Below are 13,653 nucleotides of genomic sequence, written 5' to 3'. Positions count from 1 at the left end.
AATAACATGTAAAAGGAGACAAATAAGTATGAAACCTAGAGCTGTACATACAACTGAAAGGCTTGATCCTTGGACACAAGTTCCCTGAATGCACTGGTAATTCCTTCAGTTGGCCAAACAAGTAGGAAGTAAACACACCACTCCATTCACAAGGCTGCTCAACATTTAAGAGTAAATGATCCACAGCATCGCATAGACAGGAAACCCAAGTATTTCCTGTATGCGTATAAGGCAAATGAAAAGTTTGCATCAACACGGGGGGTCAACAGGTTTGAATCAGGTGACAAGCAGCTTTGCATATATCTTTGCATAATACAGCTCGTTTTTACAGTGGAACTCTTCACGTTACAATGCCCCCCCAAAAAAGATGGGGAATCAGCACTACATAATAAATAAATTAGGCATATGTAGTCCAGACCTCTAATGTATAGATAGCAACAGGTAGTTATTTAAAAAAATACAGTGTTAACATGATAAAACAACTTAAGAAGTGTTGTTTAAGAAGCAGCATCCTGTTGCACCAGCTATGGACTAGTTCAAACTTAGCAAAGACGAGTTGCACAATATAAGTTAGTAAATTATGCAGAATTTAGACATAACTTCAAATGTATAGCCCTCCCAAGCAGTCATTTCCTATTAACTTCCGTCATGGCAGAACAATAGAAACAATGGAAAATTCAGTTTCATTGTTCACACAGTACCAAAAAGAGCTGAGGGTTTACATGGACCATTTTACTGCATAATGACAATTGACAAGTCAATTTTGCTATCATACTTGCATACTTTTACCTTAGTATGGTTTAGAACTTTTACTTGTGTTGGAATATTTTCAAAATGAGGTTGTGTTAGTACATTTACTTAAATAATGGACATGAATACTTCTTCCACCTCTGGTTAACACATCCACAGCCTAACTGCACGTATGCGTTACCGGCCGAGCCCTTTAAGGAAGGTGGCTTTGTGGGTAACCTGTGTGAAGAGTCTAGCAGATTTGTTGTGAAAGCAAGTCTTTTCTGATGTGTGGGGGATGTTAAGTTACTTAAGTCAGCCATAAAGCGTATTGCAGTATAATAGTGAAAGGCTGTGTGTTGTGTTTGCTGCCACAGAAAATACATAAAGTTTATGTTACGTTATCACAAAGTTGGTCCAGACTGTGAAAAGTTAGCTAGTTAGCAGCTACAAGTCAAGCTGAAGTCAATTAAAATAGCCTAAAACCGTTTTCTTGGTAGGTTTCTAGTGACAGACATTTGTTGCGGTCTTCTGTTAGGGCTGGACAATCAAACCATAATAATTATCGCAATATAATTTTTTTCAATAACAATATAACAAATGTTCAATAAATGTTTGATTTTATTCACTTGAATCATACATGAATACATGTTGACCATAAAGACGAGTTTAAACCCCAATTAACCATCAGGTTTCTTCAACTTTCCCTCAGTAGCAAAAATCAGCCTTTAAACTCAAAAGAAATAAAGTTTTGATACTTATCGTGATAATTATCGATATCGAAAGATATGAAACTTTTTATTGTGATAACATTTTTGGCCATATCGTCCAGCTCTATCTTCTGTAAATAATAATAAAAGTACATCATCAAAAAATACGCCATATTAAAAAATTGTATTACAAACCAATAGCTTTTTCAGGATCTCATTTTTTATAGCTTTTGGTAGATGTTGTGAGGTAACGACATGAGTGTAAGTGTTTTTGGTCATTCTGACACTGCAAAATCAACATATATTGTACTCCAGTATGACTTTGGATGGATTTATTTTATTCATTTATTTATATCCTTGCATTAGCAATGGCTTACTAAGGCTCAAATAAGCGCTGTACAGTATAAAGCGTTAAATCAAATCGCTAAATTTTTTTTTTTTTCCCTAAACACAAACAATTTTAGTGTGACCAACACACAGGACTTTTTATGTAACAATAGTAACATAACTTACTTGTCATAGTTCAAAGCACTTTGGAATATAAAGGCGGAGTTCAAAAGAAGTACCAATGACCATACATTCTACACGTTCATTTCCATTACACACAATAGCATAAAACTATTCTAAACAGTGTATATAGTGCATGCTCTCATCAACGTCAACTGAAGGAAGCAGAACTATTACCCTGATAAAGACCCATAGTACGCTACAACATTACTTGTTTGCTTCGAAAACTTAATTTTACAAATTTTTTGTATTTGTATTCCTCTTTTGAAAATCAGACCCAACTCTGAGTGTCAACAACCACAGAGTTCACAAACTGAAAACTGTTCTTTAAACGTAAACAGGGATTTAGTTTAATCCCTTTGGAAACCACAACAGAAACTACTTATGACCATCACGGTAAAGTCTCAAAACAAGTGCTTCTTGCTAATTAAAGTTAGTTATAAAATGCTGGAATACAGTTGCTTCGAGTATCCCCCCCCCCCCAATGATCATGTGTTTTTATTCACATGCTGAAGTTATCACTGACCGAAACCTTGACAAGCCAGGAACCAAACCCCTGCTGCAACAGGTATGCCCTCAGCACGTTCTTGGCCTCCTGGTACGGCTTCGCCATCCTCTTCATTGACAACAAAAGGAAAATAAACAAAAAGAATAACTGAGAGCTTTTCTAAAGCAAATACATGACAGTCTTCACAAAATCCATTTTAAATGTGAACTGATGTAGTGAAAATACAAAAAATGTATTGCAGCTGATTGAAGATAAAGAACAATTGCATACAGACTACTTGTAAACAGGAAGCACAAAAAGTAGGTTATGCCCCAATTATTTTTGAGAATTACTAGCTACTGAAAAAGTGAGATGTACTGTATAATTGCACAGACACACCAGAATAATTTATCAGGGGTTTGCAAACTGTTTTTTAAGTGAATGCCAGTGGATCAGTTTTGCAATAAATGTCAATGTTGTAGTACAAGTGTTAATTTGGTAATAATTTCACAGAGGTGTGGGGAGGAGCGGTCCAGGTTACCTTGGCTTCTCTGTAGGAGCCTGTGGCCAGCAGGTCCTGCCTCTGGGCCTCTTTGGCCACCAACTTGAAGCGGTGCAGCATCGCTGCTTTGCACAGTCGGCTTGCCAAAGCAGAGCCACTCTTAAAGGGAGATCTACATTCAAGAGAATCCGTGTAAAAAACAAAACAGATTTGGTGTTCAGACAATGCCAGCAAAACAGCATAAAGTTGTCAGTAAATTCCTACACAGCTTATTGACAAGGGGTGTGTTTTGATTACATTTGTACAGTTTTGGATTGCTGGTTCAGAGCAAGCAGGTTGCTTCCGGTCTCAGACGTGAAGCCAATGCGGAAGTCCCTTAACCCTGCATTCTATTGGCTAACAGGGGGCGACTCTTCTGGTTGCAAAAAGAAGTCTGGTTCCATTAGAAATAATGGTAAAATGATCCTACTTCTCACCTGATTTTTTACCTCAGTAAACACTTTCCTGATGAGTTTATGGTCTCAGTTGCTAGTTTCATGTCTTCTTCCATACAACATGACGTTCATTTAGTAAATTATGGTCCCTTTTAGAGGAAAATAGACAGTAAAGCTGAGTATGCTACTGGGCGGGATCATTAATGATTGACAAGTCGTTACCATGGCGGCATGATAATCAGGCTACAGTGACTCCTACCCACGGCACTGTGTAAATTTAACTAGTGCCGTTGAAAAAGCTTATTAAGAGTTGGTTGTTCAGTTTTAAGACTGTTGTTTGCTAGACAAAATTGCCAGCCCTGTTAAAATGACAGTTAATGCAATTAACAGATGCACCTAGCTAAGCAAGCTAGAAAAAAGAAATGAGAACATTGCCTACTTGTTTTGCAAGATTGCGTCAAGCTTGAGAAGCCGCATGCATTCAAAATTCTCCGAGGCTACAGCCAGGGTGCGACCTACAGGGCAGCTTTATTCCTTATAATAAGACATGAACTCCCCTTAAAACATGATTTGCAATATTTTGGGGGGGTCTCTAATTGACAATATGCTATTTTTGCCATTCATTTCTGTTTTTCTGTAGCCTATCATGGATCCCGCGTAAATCAGTAGCGTCAGGCTTCATCCAGCCAGAGGGATCACCAACCGTCCGCAGCGCACCAGGTCGCTCCCACGACTTCCTCTCTTGCCCTGTCCGCTCCAGCGCCCGCTCCATCTCCCATGGTAGACCTACTATGAGTTTAATGAGGCACTGCCATCCCAAGTGTATCTGCTGCAGGTTTATCAAGCCTAACACAAAAAGCTACACAAATCAGACTCATTAGGCCTAAATATCAAAATCAATATTTTTCTGTTTTGATTTTAAAACAGAAAAACAAAAACAGCCCTCTGTTTTTTTGTTTTCTGTTTACCTGTTTTTCCGTTTTGGTTTTGAAACGAAATAATGAAAGAACAAACCATACACGGACTGCGATGACTACGTATATTTCTTATATAGTTCAGTCTATGGTTCAGAGCCAGGTGATCACAGCAGCTAGCTGGAGCTGGCGGATACTGTAGCGTTATCAACAAGTAAAGCTATCTGTCCATCAGGAAACTTCATAAATCGCAGAGCAGCCATGGCAAATCAGAGTGAAAACCAGAAAATATTGACCTTTTACTTCATAACCGTAAAAGCCCTTTCTGTGGGATATACTGAATGGAATTAACATTTATCTGTAATGTCCGCTGTTTCGTGGAAATTTTGGGCGAGTATATATATTTATTATGAGCCCAGATGTTACACCACATCTAGTGCTTGTTTGGGTCTTTTGTATGCGCCAGATTTACATGTGAAGGAGGAAACAATGTTGATTGAAGCTCATGGTATGTCAATTCCATGTACTAAACTCTTCTTATTCAACTATGTGAAGGCAAGGTAAGTTTTTCCATTCTACAGCACCTTAAACAGTTTGAGAATGAAAAAGCACTACACCAAACATAAACTAGTTGGAGGCAAATGTGACTGACAGAACAGCATGCTAAATTTGGCAGATACATATTACACGCCGGTTCCTTTATAGTCATCCTTACTCCTCTATGGTCTTGCCCTCCAGGCCATCCACAACCTCCAGTGAGCTGTCTCCTTCACTCCAGTTGATACTGTAGGTCATCTGGCCACTGTTGGTGCTGTTGGTAGCCACAGAAGGCGCCAGGCTGATGCGTGGCCTCATCATGCAGTAGAACATGGGCAGCTGGGAGGTGATCCCCTCCACGCGCTGGCTCACAGAGATCTCCATACCACGGATATCACTGCAGCAAGAGTCACCTGTGGGATTTATGATTTTAAAAGTTAATATCTTTCAGCAAATACCTAGGTACGTACGGGTATACTCGATTATGTTACTAGAACCTGGGAATTGTGGAATACTGACTCTAGATAGTGGCATTACATCTGATCCATCACGTGTTTTATTTGAGCAATGTCAGCTTAATAGAAGATTATATCGAGTACCACAGGTTAGACTGAACAGGTTGCAGAACTCATTCCTTCCTTATTCCGTCAAACAATAAGATTCGACGGGTAGCCTGTGTTTTTTTTTGTTTTCTTAGATGATTGTGAAAAAAAGTTAGGCCAAGTGTGATGTGCAGTTACTCAGGAAATGAGACGCAAGTTTTACACTGTTCAAAGAACTACCTGCATATGTCAGACAGCAAATGTTAAACTACCAAATGGAATTTGCTCCAGCAGTCTGTAATTTTGTACTCTTTTTTCTAAAACTGATTCTGCTGTGTGATTTAATAGTCTACTCGACTACTGTAACAATTTAATTAATTAGTCAAGTGGTTGTACTTATGTAATCATTAACGGTAACTGGTAGTTATTTCTAATCAGAAATCTTACTTTTAATGTTTTTACAAAAGGTGTTCCACTGATGAATTTTCACACCCATCCAATACAGCTCATTTTGGAGTTTCCCTCTCTTATAGGTTGGGCAAATGTTGGTCATATATGTATAACCATAATGGTTATGAAAATAGGAGACAGAGTCATATGGAAAATCAGATGTAACACTTTTACTTTTGCAAAAGTCATTTCGGTCCTTGAAACTTGAGTAGGATATTTCGAAATGTGTTTTAATGTTGTTTTGTCAAAAAGAATATTTTTAAAGTTGGAAAATTTGTTTGAAAGTTCTGTAATTTGTGTATGGGTAACCAGCTTAAAATCTACTGGCTGCAAATATCAGCCATCTGAAAATAGTGTGCTATTTTAGTGGTAGTGTTAATGCAGTGTTACATAAGGAGCTATCTTTAGGTTGTTCCCTTGAGAGAATATAGGGCTCTCTGTTAGCTCGTCTTGGGGTCAGCTACTTACAAATGCTTGTAAACGCTTTGACACCAACACTTATTTGCCGCAATCTGGTAACAAAAAGTATCGATATAAGTACTGGTTTGACTGGAGACGTTTCGATTCTACTCGATACCACCAATTAACCTAGCCTGTATGCCCAGGAACTTCTTCCTGAGAGGCGACAGTGCAAACCATGGCACCACCATTCTGACCCACTAGGTTAATTGGTGACTCTAAATTGCCTTTAGGCGTGAGCATGCTTTGACTTGTTGACTTGCCTATGAGGATGCTTTGGACATAGATGGGCTCGATAAAGTGGCTGAGCAAGGCTCCCTGGTATCCTAGCACCTGCCACTGAGTGAGCTTGTCTGTGGTGGACATGCTGACCACCTTGGAGGCAGAGTGATCAAAGGCCGACGAAAAAACTGAGAACACCTTTAAGAGAAGCAAATTAATTTGCGTTTATGCAGTGATAGTGCAGGTAACAATTGCAATGCCATTTAGACTCCATGATGTGTTTCAAAATCCAACTTTCATTGCATAGAACATAAAAGCAACACCAAAAATTGCCTAGATGAGAGAAAGTAACAGCACAACACCTTGCCTTCCACTGACAGGTGCAGGCTGATCTCGTTGTTGACTTGCCATGCCGAAATAGAGAGTGGGTTTAGGCGCCTGACAATAGAGTACAGAGCTGAGGAAAAATCTTTGCATTTACAAAAATATTATTCTTTCTATGACATAGTCTACATGATTTCTGTTATTACTAATGTCAGCTGTTTTGAGTAGAAATGCTTGTATTACAAAAAAGGGTAAATAAATCATCCAGATATTTGGTTATCAAAACCTCACTTGAGTATGTGAAACTATCAAATCATTTGATCTCCAGTGTCTCATGAGAAATTAGCAGCAGATCAAACACTCACAGCTTGGAAGGGATCTGAGCGGCGCCCTTTGGAAGTTGGTTCACATAGAGGTGGAGAGTGATGCCGCTCTTCAGGCTGAGGAGGCCGCTGCTGCTGTTCTGCTGGAAGATCGACTTCTCCGTCAGATTGGCAGTTTTGCTAAAGAACATCAGCAGGTGCCGGTATAGAAACCTGCCAGCACAGTAGGAGAAAAGCACACTATGATGTAACATCTGAAATATGAGTGGTAACAACATCTAGAAGTGAAGACCTTCACTGTCACAGGAAAAAAGGCAACGTCTTCCTGTACATTTACTCTCAAACTGTTGGGAACTGTTCTGCTCACAATTGCTCACCTTTTGCTCTTCTCTGCTGCATTCTCTTTGTCACAAGTTCTTTCTTACTCAATTACTACACACACAAAAAAGGAGCTACTCGACGGCGACTGCAAATGGTGGGAATAAAATTACAAAACTAGTAAAAAGAAAAGTGCCCCTGCATATTACACACACAACATTGTAGGGTAGACAATAATAATACATAACACATACAGCGCTTTTCAGGACACTCAAAGACACTTTACAGGTAAAAGCAGAAGTTATGTACATTTAAAAACAATGTCATACATGCTACAATGACTACAAAGCTTTTACAGTTTTCTTTCCACCAATTCCATCATATACCTTATAACTCAGTGAATCATCATGACTATATGAAAAAATGGCTACCACCCAAGCCTAAATTGTTCATTTGATCTCAGAGACTGCTTACCAAAACAGGAAATGCAGTCACAGAAATGTGTAGGCTACTGTGGTTTACATATGTGTCCATCTACATACACTTGCTCACCCCACTGGCAAAAAGCCTAACAAAAACATTATTGTAAAACAGAATTAAAGTACATAATTGTTTTATCTCAATGATCGCGTTTTCATAATCTGTCGAAGACAAAATCATAATTGAAAATAAAATTTGATTTATTGCACAGTCCTAGCCTACAAATAAGTGGCATAAACAAGCATTTTTAGAGGCCAGACACTGACCATGCACTACTGCCCAATTACAACCTGTTTTGCTGCTGCCAGCTACAGCACTCTAGCTCATAACAGTACAAATTTCAAAATGTTTTGTCTCCATTAAGACATTTAGGCCTTGTTCAGACTGCCAGCCCAAATTACTTGTGTGTTTGGTTGCAAATAGGATCCAAGCCACATTTCGAACTCGCAACTAGGGATGGGGATCGAGACCCGGTTCCAAAATTTCTCAAAACCTGAAAATCAATAAGGTTCGAGCTTATCAATACTGCTATCGAGACTTGGGGGTCCTATCATGCAACGTTATGTCTTGAGCATCAATTCAGTTTTATTTTGCAACACAACGGATAAGAAAATCATCAGGCTGCAGTCTCTGCCTGCTCTCTGTCGGCTCCCACACACACACACACAGGCAGCAGAGCGAGAGGTTGCGCCATCACGGTGGAATACGGTGAGGGTTAAGTTAGCTCCAACCTACTGTAACGTCAGTGGATGACAGCAACGCTCGTTACTGTAAGTACGTGTAAACTTTGTCAATATCTGTTTATCTAAAAATATACATTTCTCTGTTTGTTCATATCACTTTTTCAGTCCTCTATATGGTCATGTTAAGTTTTCTAGTGGACTAAATAAACAATAGATTCTATTATTCTAAAAGTTAAAACTCTCATCTGCAGTTTATATACTAAAATATTGATACTTGGCGTCCGTGTATCGATACAGTATTGCCATGGAAAATATCACGATACTATGCTGTATCGATTTTTTCCCCCCACCCCTAATGTTATTCTTTCTAAACGTCACTCACTACCTATGATGTCAGATAGAGTTACTTTGCTGTTGTAAACATTAATGTTGCTGCTCTAGAAACAACATTTAGCTGTATTTAAAATATTAAATTAAAAACAACCAGGCAGTTAATATATACACTTCAATATATGTTTATTTATCGCAAGTGATATGTCATCTCAATATATAACGTTATCGCACATTGAATATTTTCCTCATACCATGCAGGCCTACCTCATGCCCGTTGGGTCTGGTCTTACCAAATAACCGTCACTAAATAATAGTTAAGTATCGATAAAGAATTGGATCGTTAAGCAGTCTCAATACGGGTATCAATATCAATAAAAATTAACGATCCCCATCCCTACTCGCAACGCCATATCTAACGTGACAGAAGTGCATCAGAGAAGGCATCATACCAAGACTTGACAGCGCAATTGTTTGGAGGGTGAGATGATGGATCTCCATTTCTCACGCTTCCACGTTGGAAATCTGCCTCATCTGACGCCTACATCATTACCACAGTAACCCATACAGACAGGTTGGTGACGTCTGGATCAACAAATCTGATCTGATCACTTGCAAATAACAGTGCAGACAGTCTGTCTGAGGTCTGGATCAGACAGAATGCGTTTTTTGCAGTGAGAGGACTAGTCAGATGGACATAAAGTTGTTACTGTGATGTAGAGACAGAGCTCGGTTATAACTTTATGGATGAAAAATACTTCTGTTACAGATTAATAACTCACCACTCTGAAACTCTTGCTCCAGTCTATGTAGCCTACAGCTGAACCGAAGCCGTTTACCGTCTTTTGGCTGAACCGCCCTTCTCTGCTTGTGATTGGCTAGTAGTCCTTAACTAGGAACTGCGCACGTGCAACTCCTAACAAAAATCATTTAGAGAAAAGATCTGTGTGTCTCTTCTTTCTGAGCGTCTTATGTACCCACACGTTTCCCTGTATCCCTCGTGTTTGTACGCCTCTCACCCTCAAACAATGCCAGAGCAGGCACCCTCCGTTTGTCTATTTTAAAGCAGATGTTTTCAGTAACGACAAAGAACTGTGAGTTGTGATCAAGTTTCTGTTAATATGACGATGATGATATTACTTAGCAGCAAACCAAAGATTACAGATCGCTAGCACTATAATCTTTGATTTGACTGACAGGAAAGCGGATTCGGTGGTTGCCTAGCAACATGTACAAAAAGCAGCGCACTGCTCTTTTCCAAATTCAACCAAAAAAGGCATTGCTGTGCGCCTCGCGTTTTCGAACTTGCAAAACGTTTTGTCTGATCTGAGCCTTAAAGATCAGACTTAAGAAACAAATCTGGTTTGTCTGCAGTATGACCAAAGTCTTAGACACAAGTATATTGGAAAATAGGGTCCAGGTTGAAAAACATGTTTTTCTTCAATACTTGTATCACAGGAGAATGAGAAGGAATTAGTTTCTGGGCATAAAATGATCCAAACAAGGTAATGTACACATAATGTTTGAAACTAACCTCATAAGTGATCTCCTTGCAGTTACCACTCCATGGGAATCGTGTACAACCCGTCCACTGGATGAGGCACTCTCTTTGGTATTGAAGTTCCCAGTACCAAAAGCAACCACCTCACATCCACTGGCTAGCAGGAGAGAAGAGTTATTGAAAGGAACATTAATATAAAGTTTATGAACTACAGCATGTAAAAATCACGTGCATAAAAAAAAATTTAACATCAGCAGCACAGTAAGTGTTTTTCTGCAATGCACCGTACAATACTGCATTGGCTCACCTTGTATACTGTAGCATATATTGTAAGGTCTGTATATTCATTCAGGACACAACAAAATGATGTAATCAAAGCTAGATGTTGGCCAAAATAAGTTTTACTTTGTAAGTGTCATTTGCAAGATAAAAAATAATTTCAAATGAAACTGCCTGTTGTAAAACTTTTTACTAACCAACCTTCGGACCATCATATCCTCCAGATTTTTTACTTACGAGAGCTCACTTACAAGTCTGAACGATGAACGCTGCTGTGGTGCCTGCACAGGCAGAGAACTCTGGGTGGCTGTTCATCAGTTTAGTGAGCTGATCCCTGACAGCGTGTGGAACCTGTAGACTGGCAGGATTCTTCCTTTCTGAACAACAATAAAGACAAAAACTCAACTAGGCTTTACCTGACGCTCGAAAAGAGAAAAGGATAACCTGAGCCCAACACCGTGATGTCCGCCATTGCCGATGGACAATGACGTCGTCTGTATAGAGATATATACAGCCTGTTGCCTTGTGTGGACACAAGGCATATGGGCAGCAAAACTAAATTTGGTGTAGATGGATGAGCGTCATTTCTTTTGAAGAGGAAAAACAAAGTATATATAAATATTTCCTTTATAAATTCAAAAGAAAAAAAAAAAAAAAAAAAAAAAATGTTTGAATAGGGGCGGCTGTGGCTCAGGAGGTAGAGCGGGTTGGCCGTTAATCGGAAGGTCGGCGGTTCAATCCCTGGCTCCCCCTGGTTGTGTGTCGAAGTGTCCTTGGGCAAGATACTGAACCCCGATTTGCCCCTGGCGGCTATTCCGCCAGTGTATGAATGAGTGTGAATGCTAGTTTCTGTTTGAGCACTTAGGCTCAGTGTATGAATGTGTATGACTGGTGAATGCAGATGTAGTGTAAAAGCGCTTTGAGTGGTCGAAAAGACTAGAAAGGCGCTATACAAGTACGGAGCATTTACATTTACTTTGATAGCATGCGTTTGTACAGCATTCCCTGCACTTTCCCTTTTTGCTGTATGGCCCTCAAATATTTCAACATGACTAAATTTTTTATTTTGGCTCAGTGTTGTCACAATAATGGGATTTCTTACTTTTATACAATACCTTGAAACATATCAATATTTGACACCATTTGATACCACTGGGCAAAATAATTGACACAGCATTGATTAAATTAATGAATTTAATGACTACATTATCTACTATAAACTTCAATTCAGTAGCCGAGTCCAAAATAGCCGCCATCCCCGTTTAATGGCCTGGTGTGGGAACACATTATGACAAATCAACGCAGGTCTCAGTTAGTGCTCGTTGAGTCCAAATGTGTCTGTTCCTTGATTATTTATATTCCTTTGATCTGCAAGGGTCCACCGATCAAAAGAGTCAAAACAGCTTTTCATAAAAAAATAATCCAAGATGTGAATACTGTCATGCGAAGTCCATCACTCTACTAACTTCAAACCACACTTTTCTCATCCTGCACCGTGTTGTTGGGCATGTTTGTTTTCGATACGTTGTTGCCTACAAAATAAAAGTGCATAAGCCATCTGTCGTAGCGCTCCCTCTCTCTCTCTCTCTAATGTACTGTAATATCAACCGTAACATGAAACTCATGTCGCCTACCAGGTGTTATGACAGCAGACCACAGACAAGGTAACAGTAACTTTAACATTTAACGTAAATCATGGTTGATTGTTGAGTTGAAGGTTAGCAGAAGTAAGCCGCATTCCTCAACTGTAAATGTATACACATGCGTTTGTTGTTGTCCACCTGGTTGGGCGGTGAGTTTGGGTTGTATTGTCACAGTCATGAGTTAACTTACACAGCTGAATCCCAATACCGGGACGGGCAAAAGTACTTCTCAACCACATGGACCCTGGCACCTATTTCCAGGAAAAATGCCTCTCAATCTCCTCAACCATTAGGCCAAGATGCATAATTCTGGTCTCCTTTGAAAGGTCAGAAGCTAAGGAATATAAATCCATTGTACATTTACATTTTTATTTTAAAATCGATTACCTGCCTGGTATCGGGCAAGTCCGGTAGCACGATTTTAAACGATGCATCCCTGAAAAAATCTGTAGAAGCCTCGAGTACTAAAATCATTGTTAGTTGCAGCCCTAGTCTACACTCCATGGCGGAAGGGGGAGGGGGTTCTATACATCTATAGCTTCACTTCCTTAAACCAAGTCAACACAATTGACTGTTACATGTCAAACATATTGCATGTAACCCTGGACTCAGGGAGACTCATCTGTGATGTGGCACTGAATCTGTGTAAACGTAACAGTCAAAATATCTCAGTTCTCTGTGTTATCCAGACTTCAGGGGCAACGTGTCTCTGTGTGATGATATGATTGACCCTAAAGCTGGATAAATAACAGGCTCACGGAGCTCTCCTTACTCATTCGAGCAGCAGATTTTTCACAGCAGGCTCACAGAAATCCACAGCACACACACAGGCTCACAAGAACCGGGAGCCAGTGGGAGAAACAAACCCCCTGAGAAGCCCGCCTAAGAAACTGTGTCATCAATGGCACCAGCCAGAAGTCAGTGAAGTGGTGAAACAACTGTGTGACCTGGGATTTTGGAAATCTTGAGGCTGTTGAAAAACTGAAGCCGTTTAAAATTCCTCAAACGACAAAACAAAGAGAAAAAAAAAGCAAAAACCAAAAAAAGGCTGCCAACGGCACAGCTGATGGTGTACGAGGACCAATACTGAGGAAGAGGAAGAGCCAGGGGTCGTGGTTGTAGAGGCAGAGGACGTGGCATATTTGACGCTTGTTTGGAAAAAACAAAACAAACAAAATAAACAATACTGGACACTGGGCTAGAGATTATCCTGAGAATGAAAATGATCAAATGGCTGATTGACTGGGGGGGGACCGAGGCCAGAGAAGGAACGGACGGG

General features: G+C 39.8%; 1 protein-coding gene across 3 annotated transcripts in view; it reads right to left on the bottom strand.

Moving 5' to 3' along the window:
• Positions 1-1,756: 1,756 nt before the first annotated feature.
• The window catches only part of adad1 (adenosine deaminase domain containing 1 (testis-specific)), a 21,293-nt gene continuing 9,396 nt past the window's right edge, over positions 1,757-13,653 (bottom strand). For all 3 annotated transcript variants that reach the window (XM_046030887.1, XM_046030888.1, XM_046030889.1), the window contains 8 exons: positions 10,983-11,108; positions 10,486-10,609; positions 7,183-7,353; positions 6,856-6,931; positions 6,535-6,691; positions 4,999-5,233; positions 2,975-3,107; positions 1,757-2,562 (listed from right to left, as the gene is read on the bottom strand). In XM_046030887.1, coding sequence (XP_045886843.1) covers positions 2,449-2,562; positions 2,975-3,107; positions 4,999-5,233; positions 6,535-6,691; positions 6,856-6,931; positions 7,183-7,353; positions 10,486-10,609; positions 10,983-11,108 — 1,136 coding nt within the window. In that variant the 3' untranslated portion in view covers positions 1,757-2,448. The remainder of the gene's footprint in view (positions 2,563-2,974; positions 3,108-4,998; positions 5,234-6,534; positions 6,692-6,855; positions 6,932-7,182; positions 7,354-10,485; positions 10,610-10,982; positions 11,109-13,653) is intronic.

Source organism: Micropterus dolomieu, linkage group LG19, assembly GCF_021292245.1.
Source record: "Micropterus dolomieu isolate WLL.071019.BEF.003 ecotype Adirondacks linkage group LG19, ASM2129224v1, whole genome shotgun sequence".
Taxonomy (NCBI): domain Eukaryota; kingdom Metazoa; phylum Chordata; class Actinopteri; order Centrarchiformes; family Centrarchidae; genus Micropterus; species Micropterus dolomieu.
Note: the sequence above shows the minus strand (reverse complement) of the source record. Positions and strands in the feature narration are given on the sequence as shown.